The sequence below is a fragment of the Hibiscus syriacus genome, unplaced genomic scaffold (genome assembly GCF_006381635.1).
Source record: "Hibiscus syriacus cultivar Baekdansim isolate YM2019G1 unplaced genomic scaffold, ASM638163v2 tig00110890_pilon, whole genome shotgun sequence".
NCBI lineage: Eukaryota > Viridiplantae > Streptophyta > Magnoliopsida > Malvales > Malvaceae > Hibiscus > Hibiscus syriacus.
Window position 1 is genome coordinate 9,783,082 of NW_024062900.1, and position 8,738 is coordinate 9,791,819.

Sequence of the window (8,738 nt, forward strand, 5' to 3'; positions counted from 1 at the left end):
GCATCATCTAATATTTTAGAGAGAACATTCATCACCAACACAAACAAAGTAGGGAAAGGAGATCACCTTGTCTTACCCCCTAGCCCCCCAAAGTTCCCTACCAACCCCTTATTCAAAGCCATTGAGAACCTAGAGTTAGTAATGCAATATATGATCCAGTTAAGGGTGACCTAAGGAACATCCAAGTCCTGCAAAACTTTGAGGATGAATTTCCAGCTAACCGTGTCAAAAGCCTTCTGAATATCAATCTTCAAGGCACACCGTATGGAAAAAATGGTTCTTCCATAACCGTTGGTAAACTCCTAAGTAACAAAAGTATTGATAGTGATGTTTCTCCCTTTAAAAAAACACTTTGGCTACCAGTAACCACCTTCATTAAGTAGTTTGAAATTCTCCTCATAATAAACTTGGTGATACACTTATAGATCACATTACAACGGGAGATGGGCCTAAATTCCTTCATAGAAGAAGGATTATCCACTTTGGGAACAAGCACAAGAGTAGTGTTGTTAAAGGCAAGATACATTTGACGGCTATCAAAGAAATACAACACAATTCGAATAACATCACTTCCAATAACACTCCAAATGACTTTAAAGAAATGAGCAATATAGCCATCAGTGCTAGGACTTTTATCTCCATTTTGCTCCAACATATATAGCCTCTTTAATTTTCATTTTGAGTAACAACCCTCCCCATTTCTTCCCTTTCTTCAGAAAAATTGGTAACATTAAGAATGGCCCTAAGGTCTTCAATCGAGCAACTAACAGTCTCAGGGTTAGACTGACTAGTCAGCTTTTTGTAAAAGCCAACAACCTCCTCAGCAATGTCCTCAAAATCCACTAACAGCTTGTTATCCTCAAAGTGGAGACTCTGAATAGTATTTTTTTTTTTTGTCTCTTAGTCAGCAAAGCATGAAAAAACTTAATGTTTTGATCCCTTTCCTGGACCCAAGTGACTCTAGACTTTTGGTGATAGAAACTCTCATTAGCAACAAGGAGGACCTAAAACTCAGCATACCCTAGCCACAAGATCCGAGCTATTCCCACTAGATAACACTTCCAATTGAACACCTTCAAGATCAACCATTTTCTCCTTAACCTTACTTGAGATGTTACCAAAGTGCTCAGCATTAAGCTGCCTAAGCAAGAGCTTAAGCCCTTTCAACTTGTAAAACAACTTAGTCAAAGGATTAGACCCAACAATTGGCTTCTTCCAAAACTCCTCAATCATGCCCAGGAAAGAAAGATGAAGCGTCACAAAACTAAAAAATCTAAGAGGTTTAGGTAAGGACTTAACCTCCTTATCAAGATACATCAGCAAAAGGAAATGGCTAGACACCCCAGATAGGGCTGTAAATGAGTTGAATCGAGCTCTAGTATTATTGAGCACGATACGACTTGAAAACTCAAAAATAGAGCTCAACTCAGCTAAAAACTCGCAAGCCTAGAATTTTCAAACTCGAATTGAACTTAAAACCATTAATAGAAGCTCACAAAAGCTCGAAATAAAGAAAAAAAAATCTTAAACTTAACTCGATTGAAGTTCAAAGTCAAATTCGAAAATGAACCTTAAACAAATGAAAACATTATACTGTAATTTAAAAAAAATCAACACATACATGTTAATATTCTTCATATTTTTTTTTGGAAAAAAAAAAATATTAATGTATTATATTTTCGAGTTGCTTGTGAAAAGAGTAACTCATTCCGGCTCGTTAAGAACCCGAGTCGAATCCATTCAAATCGAGTATTTATAGAGCTTTGATCAAGTCGATCTCGAGTAACACACTATCTATCTCTTCTCATTTGTAGCCCTGACCCCTACGAGCCAAAACCTCAAGATACAAACCAATGGAACACCGAAACCAAGCAGAGTTAACTACAACTCTGTCAAGCCTCGAAGCAAGTAAATCGGGGCCCTGTGCAAGAATGATCAACCATACCAACAGCAGACAAACAACCTTCAAAATCACTCATATCAACACTAACCACATTAACCCCAGAAAAGTCAGAAGATTCTTCAGGCTGCAGAATTACATATTAATTAACTGAGGATATATTTATTTTATGGTGTTCAGTCACACCTAAATAAAAAAATTTGATGACAGATTCTATCTTTTCTTTTCTTCCATTTGTTTTTATTGAACATTCGTTTCATTCCGGTTGGACATCCTCAAAACCGTTGCAGCACAGTCCATTACTTCAAATCTGATTCTAGATGCCAAGATGAAGCATGTAAAATTGGATGTTCATTTTATCATAGAAAAAAGCAAGAGGGAGCTTTGTGTCAATCATGTACTGCCCATTGATAAAGCTGCAAATGTGTTCACTAAGCTCTTAACAAAATGCTCGTTTGTTCAACAGATACAAAAATTGAGAGTTTGCTCTTAAAAATAAAGAAAAAAAAAACAAAGACTTGCTTTTCAAAAGCAATTGGTATTATAAAAGCAGTTGTGACAATTACACCCATGACAGGAGACACTCTAGGAACACCGATTTAGCATAAAAATCAGCGACTTCATTGGCTTTCTGCATTAACATCAACAACATCCCAACTAGCAATTTCACGGGCGTCAACACTTTTAGTAATGTTTATAAACCCCAAGGGTCTAGACTTGTTACATACAATTATGTCTAAACGTTTTCATTTAAGGGTTGAGACCGACTTGAAACCATGCTTGAGGGCAGCTTCCCATACGAGGTCGATTCTTTCAACATCAATCGCCCCAACTTCGTGATGAGTCCAACCTTCTAACTGATGAATCACTCCTCCTGCATGGCATGCGTGCACCACTCCCCTCTCCATCGTGTACTGCCGCAACATCCACCACAACTTAGTAAACATATATATACCCGATTTATATATGTTGTCGGTAAACTAAATAAGTAACACATGAAATCTATTGAGTGACCTTAATGGTAAGAGTGTGTTGTTAGTGGTCTCTAGTTTGCGCAGTCACAGTATGTATTTTCAATAATTAAGAGATATTCCAAACATATATTATCTTATACTATTAAAAAATAATATCACATGAAAAAAGAAGTCACCTCACAGTTCCCAAGGCCTTCAACATCATGAGGCAACCTCATGGCTGCGAGTTCACCGTAAGTGCAGTCTCTTCTGAAAGATAGAATGGGAGGAACCACAAATTGGTGAAAATGTGTTCCGGATGGAGCCCAATATTGCTCCCTTGGTGTTATCCATTTTCCCACGATCCATGTCTATATACAATCGTATCATCTTTAATAATTTATTCGTATTTCGTACTTCTTACGAAAATACTAAAATAATTCAACAATTGAGAATGGCCATACGTTACAATTTTGAGCTGCATGGTATTTGGTCACTTGGACTAGGTAGTTTTGTGTATCTGCCGAGGCTTCCCTTTGTATTTTCTGAAATCTTTCAGTCGATGAAGTCAACATCTGTACACGAAGTTTAGAATTCTAAGCCACAAGCAATTGATTTGCGGTTCGATAATTAGATTCTTAAGAAAACAACTTACGAGAACTCGAACTCGGTTTCGACAAAGGTAGAGGGCGATGGCTCGACCAAGCTTCGAAGTAGCACCCGTTAAAAACACTTCCTTGACATCTTTGGGTATTTCATTAACAATAACTGCAGCAGTCAAGGTATTGCCATGCACAACTCTCACTTTGAGATCTGGATGCTTGTTTACAAACAGCGTTCCTCCTCCATTCAAAGCTTCATTCTGATTACCATGTTTAACCCATTTTGATATTCTTTCCCAACTTTATTATTAAAGTCGACATCATGGTTTAAAAATAATAAATATAGTACAAATAATTCAATTGCTTGAACTCTATGATATGAATTAAAATGATTCCAATCTAAAATTTAGAAACGCTAATTCAAATTGATTTCTAATTTGAAATTATCTAAATTTTTTTATCTCAATTGATCTAACTCAAAATAATTAAATCCTATTCATAGGACAACCTAACTCGCCCATTCAATACCTATACTTATATTTTATGTATAGTACATAAAGTTAGGACAAATATGAATATAGGCATCTAGGAGAAGATTTTAATGTTTAAATTGCGGGAATTACACTTAATTGTTTCCCAACTTTTTTGTGTGTTTTAAGTATGTTTAAACCACCATTTATTTATTTGAATTTCAATAATTTAATCATATATATTCTGTAAATTTCGACATCTCTATTTATTTAGAAGGTCACTGAATATCAACTTAATTAGAAAATGTCAGCCAAACCATTTTTATAAATGATAATTAATATATTATTTTAAGAACATTTTCTTATTTACATATTTTATATAATTATTAAATAAAATATCTAAAAACCATTATTTAACTATTGAACACATACTAATGAAGTCATAAACAATTTTTCCCCTTCATCTCAACGTGTGAGACTAATGACCTTAAGATTAGGTTACAGAATACTGACCTTATTTAATGCAGCTAGGCTAATGACCTTGACCCCCTTTCTATCAGCCCTTAAAATCGCCTCCTCTATGAGCTTGTTGATGCCATCCGCTGCAAATGGTAAGAAATACTGGAGAGAAAAAAGTGGTAATGGTGTACATGATTAACTAAACTAAACCCACATTTTTACATCATATTTGACATTGCAATAACAAAAGTGGGTGTCCAAAATCACCTGAAAACCGTATCTAGGAACAACCCATGTCTGGTGCAAATGGCCTCTGAGGTAATAGAAAGTGAGGAGGAAGGTCTTGGACCATGCCCACATCATTAGCATTACAATAAACGTAAACGGCCAACACGGCAGCAGAAAGATCCTTGTGCAGAAGGGTATGGATGCGAATGATCTGATCACAAATGGGACATGCATCGCCGACATTATGTCCACCACGTGTGCTAGGAACACAAAATCCGGCACCCTCCCATTTTTACCTGTGTTCAATACAATAATAAAGGGTTCAAATCTCAGAATTTTTCATTGTTGGAAAAAAAAACAGAACAAAATTCCTTGGCAAGTACCAGAATCTGTAGTTATTTTGTTGTGTAGATGCCACGAGTTGCAGTTAAGCGTATTCCACATTGCGTCAAACAGCGGCATGAACAGACAGAAGTTGGTCCCTGCCTCTGTGTGGTGCAAGCTATGGTACCTAACAATTTGCATAAACCAATCATTAAAACACAAAAATGAATATATATTTTGAATTAACTCCTATCTTTCTTACATTTTCTATTTCGTTTCCTTTCAAATTAAAATAATTTAATCTTACGCATTACAATAAAAAAATAACATCCTCTCATTTTTCTTTACTACCAAACTCACTTAAAATTTATTTTATTTCTATTTTTCATTCTCCCTTCCTTCTGTTTTTCCACTCAACCAAAGTCTTAGAGATTGATATGTATTTTAATTGTTAATTTTTAGTTAAAATTTTAATTGATTTAATTAATTAGAGATTATTTTACTATTAAGTATATTAAATATGATAGATATCCATAATAGTAAGAAATTCTTAATGGAGAAGGAGAGTATCCCGAGGATTTGCCGTTTCATTATGCTAATATTAAATCTCAAGTGTAATACGTATCTTTGCATATAAATTAAAATAACGAAAACTAATCATTATAAAAAAATTGGATTATTAAAAAATATATAAATTAAGGCCAGATTTATATATAATAAAATTTACTTAACTAAGTGTTATCTAGGCTCTGCCAACTCTACTATGAGGCAAAACATTTAAAATGCAATAATATTGAAAAAAAACTGTAATTTTAGGCATAATATTTCATTCAATGCGATAAATTCGTTTTAAATAAGTAGCGAAAATAGTAACTAATATTTATCTCTAAAAACAATTATTGCCTTGTTTCAGAAACCAGCTCTAAACTAAATTACTGTCGTAAAAGAACTGAGTTATCCTTGTATGTGAACAGAAACTTGCTAGCAATGATAGATCGAAGGGCGCTAATAGGAGTAGGACCAACGTAAAATTTTATGTTAGAGGATAAAATTTTAAAAAATAACGAATTTATAAAAAAATTTAGTACAGACACATTTTCAATAAACAATGTATAGAAAAATATAAAATATATAGTAATTTTAAACTTTTTTGAGTATAGACACATATATAGTAATTTTTTAGTATACCCACTCCCTTCGGTCCATCTTAAAATAAGGATGATGGATCCTTTAAAAATTCAAAAATTTTATATAATTTAAATATTTTTTATTGATGATTTTTTTTCAATCCTAACATAAAATTAATAAAATTATGTATAGATAAAAAAATTATGTGTATATCTATGCTTGCGAGTTCCATTGCACTGTTAATTAACCTAATTATCTTTAGTTACCGCCCAAATTCTTGCTTGTAGATATTTGACTAAGTGAAGCCTTTTTATAAATATTTGCTAAAATGAAATTAGGGAATAGAAGAGAAAGCAGACAGGAAAGAAGATTGTAGGGAATGGTTTTATGGAAGTGGTTGGAAGTGAATTTTGGATATAGGGATATGGTACACATTAATTGCATGAGTAGGAGGAAAGAGCTACTTACGTGGGGGTGTAGATCAAATATCTGAGGAATGGTAACTTGTTGAACACTTGAGCAGGAACAACTTCAACATTGGAATGCCCCATGCATCTCATAAAATCAAATCCCAATACATACCCATAAATCATGATTGTTGATGCATTCCCCATTACAATCGACCCCATTAATGGAATTCCGATCACTACGGATAATACAAGGTGCTCTAAAAATGTAGCATGTCCACCTGCAAAAGTAGATGATCAAATCGTACTAAATTAAACTTAAGGGACTAAATATCAAAGTTTAGCATAATAAAAATATGGGTGTTAATGATTTTTTTACCTGTGTAGGGATGAAGCACCGAAGATGAATGGTGAAGTGAATGATAATGGGTGAAAAGGTAGCTTTCATGGAAAAACCTATGCGCCCAATAAAACAAGGGCTCCGAAATCATAACATGCACTAACAGCAAAGTAATAAATCCTTTTGGATTCCACACAGGAATTAACTCAACCATGGATGATAACATCAAGCAGACCAAGGAAGCCAACAGTGCTTGAAGTATTATGAAATTGTCCCTAAAAAACATTCCAAAAAGACGATGAATCAGATAAATTTTTGTTGTTGGAATTGCTATTACAAGGCGAAAAAACATATGGCTTTATGTTTCACCAGTCCCATTCTCTGTCAATCTGCATGAAATCAACTCCTTGCTGCTTAATCCGACGATTTCGTGTCAGGAAAAGCATGTTATTGTAAGAACTCCACAGCTGATGAACCGAACCTCTCAAACCACATACAATGAGTATATGAAGACACCATACATCGTTTAGGCTATCCTCATAGATCCATGAACACACAACTTTTGCAACTAAAGGACCGTACATCACATACTATGAAAAAAAAAGCCAAAAATCCATATCAGTTTGAAAGAAATCATAGATCAGATATAAAAGAAATATAGTTTTCTCGTACCTTGAAAATTCCCAAGTTTTCCCAAGGCCAAAATGCTAGAGGCTTAACCATTTTGCTCTGTTTTTCTTTCACGGAGAGAGAGAAATTGGTTTCCTCAGAGCCTGTGAAGCTAATTTATTATAACGAGGGATTGGTACTTGTAGTTCCATCCAAGGTGGGAAACGAAAATGATGGTGACAAATTAAAAATACAGGTAAGTGTTAGAATGGGTGGATTCATGTAATCTCAATTTAAAAGATGAAATTGACAAAAAGTTTTAAATTTTAGTTTGGTACCAATGACTGTAGATCTATACCTCAACGTGTTTCCATTATATATGATGTTGGTTAAAAGAGGGGACAGCTGCTATGAGGAATTAATTAATGGCTCGTATAGTTGGGGAGAAGGGGGCTCTAATGCTTATGAATTGGTTGCTACTTAATGTAAATATATGGTTTTTCAATTGTTGGTTTGTTTATGGAAATTGATCCACTTTGTAAATATATTCAAGCCTCGGATACTTAGATGGTGTGTTAATTTTTTTCCTCATGTTTTAATATGGCAATTAAAATGTTAGCATTTTGGATACGTAAGTCTTAATCACGTCAATAAAAAAAACATTGGGTTATATTTATATCAATTTTGTTAAATTTTTTGCTTTATATTTCATTTAAGAAATAAAAGAAACAGGTGAAGTTTTTTGAGTTTGGTTTAATAATATTTCTCATTAATTATTCTTTCTGCACCTACCAACACTTAACCATATGAATGTACCATTTTGAATGCTATCTGAACTTGTTTAGGTACTAAAAACATTCGAGTGAGCTTTCTTAACCACACCTGTTTCTGGTGAAATTATAATGAGAATTAATAGCATTTGTTGTAGAATTGATTGGGAAATAATTAACTTCAAAATTGTACGAAAATTCGTTTTATTTTTTTAAAAAAAAAATATTAGGGCTAATGAAAAGATAGAGCTCCTCTTAACCTCCAACGAGAAAATATAAATGTGAAAAGAAAACGAAATTCATTAAAAGAAAGCAATTGTGGAAATACGGGGAGTTAGATGTGCACCATCAACTTGTTGGAAGATGGTTGAATTGGTAGATCCTATGCTTGATACCGATGCATACTGCTACGCATTCGACCCGTAAACCCGATAAATAAAAAAATGAATACGATAAAATCAAAACCCAAAAAGGTCCGACTCAAAAAAAATCTAAACTCGAAAAAATTTAAACTGAACATCTATATGAATCCAATCCAAGAGAAAATT

General features: G+C 33.8%; 1 protein-coding gene across 3 annotated transcripts; it reads right to left on the minus strand.

The window, feature by feature from the left end:
- Positions 1-2,536: 2,536 nt before the first annotated feature.
- On the minus strand, positions 2,537-7,813 carry LOC120144611 (very-long-chain aldehyde decarbonylase CER3-like). Of its 3 annotated transcripts, none has more exons than XM_039158642.1 (12): positions 7,779-7,813; positions 7,484-7,548; positions 7,181-7,401; positions 6,851-7,086; positions 6,533-6,752; positions 4,996-5,123; positions 4,652-4,908; positions 4,439-4,546; positions 3,509-3,715; positions 3,318-3,428; positions 3,056-3,224; positions 2,537-2,814 (listed from the first exon to the last, which is right to left on the minus strand). In XM_039158642.1, exons 2-12 carry the CDS (start codon positions 7,532-7,534, stop codon positions 2,720-2,722), a joined length of 1,803 nt encoding a protein of 600 aa, XP_039014573.1. In that variant the 5' UTR covers positions 7,535-7,548; positions 7,779-7,813; the 3' UTR covers positions 2,537-2,719. The 3 variants fall into 3 exon arrangements, with proteins under 3 accessions (XP_039014573.1, XP_039014572.1, XP_039014571.1); XM_039158641.1 differs by having other exon boundaries at positions 2,540-2,814; positions 3,051-3,224; positions 4,996-5,127; positions 6,558-6,752; positions 7,779-7,809; XM_039158640.1 differs by having other exon boundaries at positions 2,543-2,814; positions 3,051-3,224; positions 7,779-7,806.
- Positions 7,814-8,738: the final 925 nt, after the last annotated feature.

Excerpts from the sequence above, each read along its gene's own strand:
- LOC120144611 (XM_039158640.1), bottom strand. The coding sequence starts at position 7,534 with ATGGTTAAGCCTCTAGCATTTTGGCCTTGGGAAAACTTGGGAATTTTC. Across the intron at positions 4,547-4,651 it reads TTCCTAGATACGGTTTTCAG|TATTTCTTACCATTTGCAGC; the intron begins GTGATTTTGGAC and ends TTTTCTCTCCAG. Across the intron at positions 3,716-4,438 it reads GCCTAGCTGCATTAAATAAG|AATGAAGCTTTGAATGGAGG; the intron begins GTCAGTATTCTG and ends CATGGTAATCAG.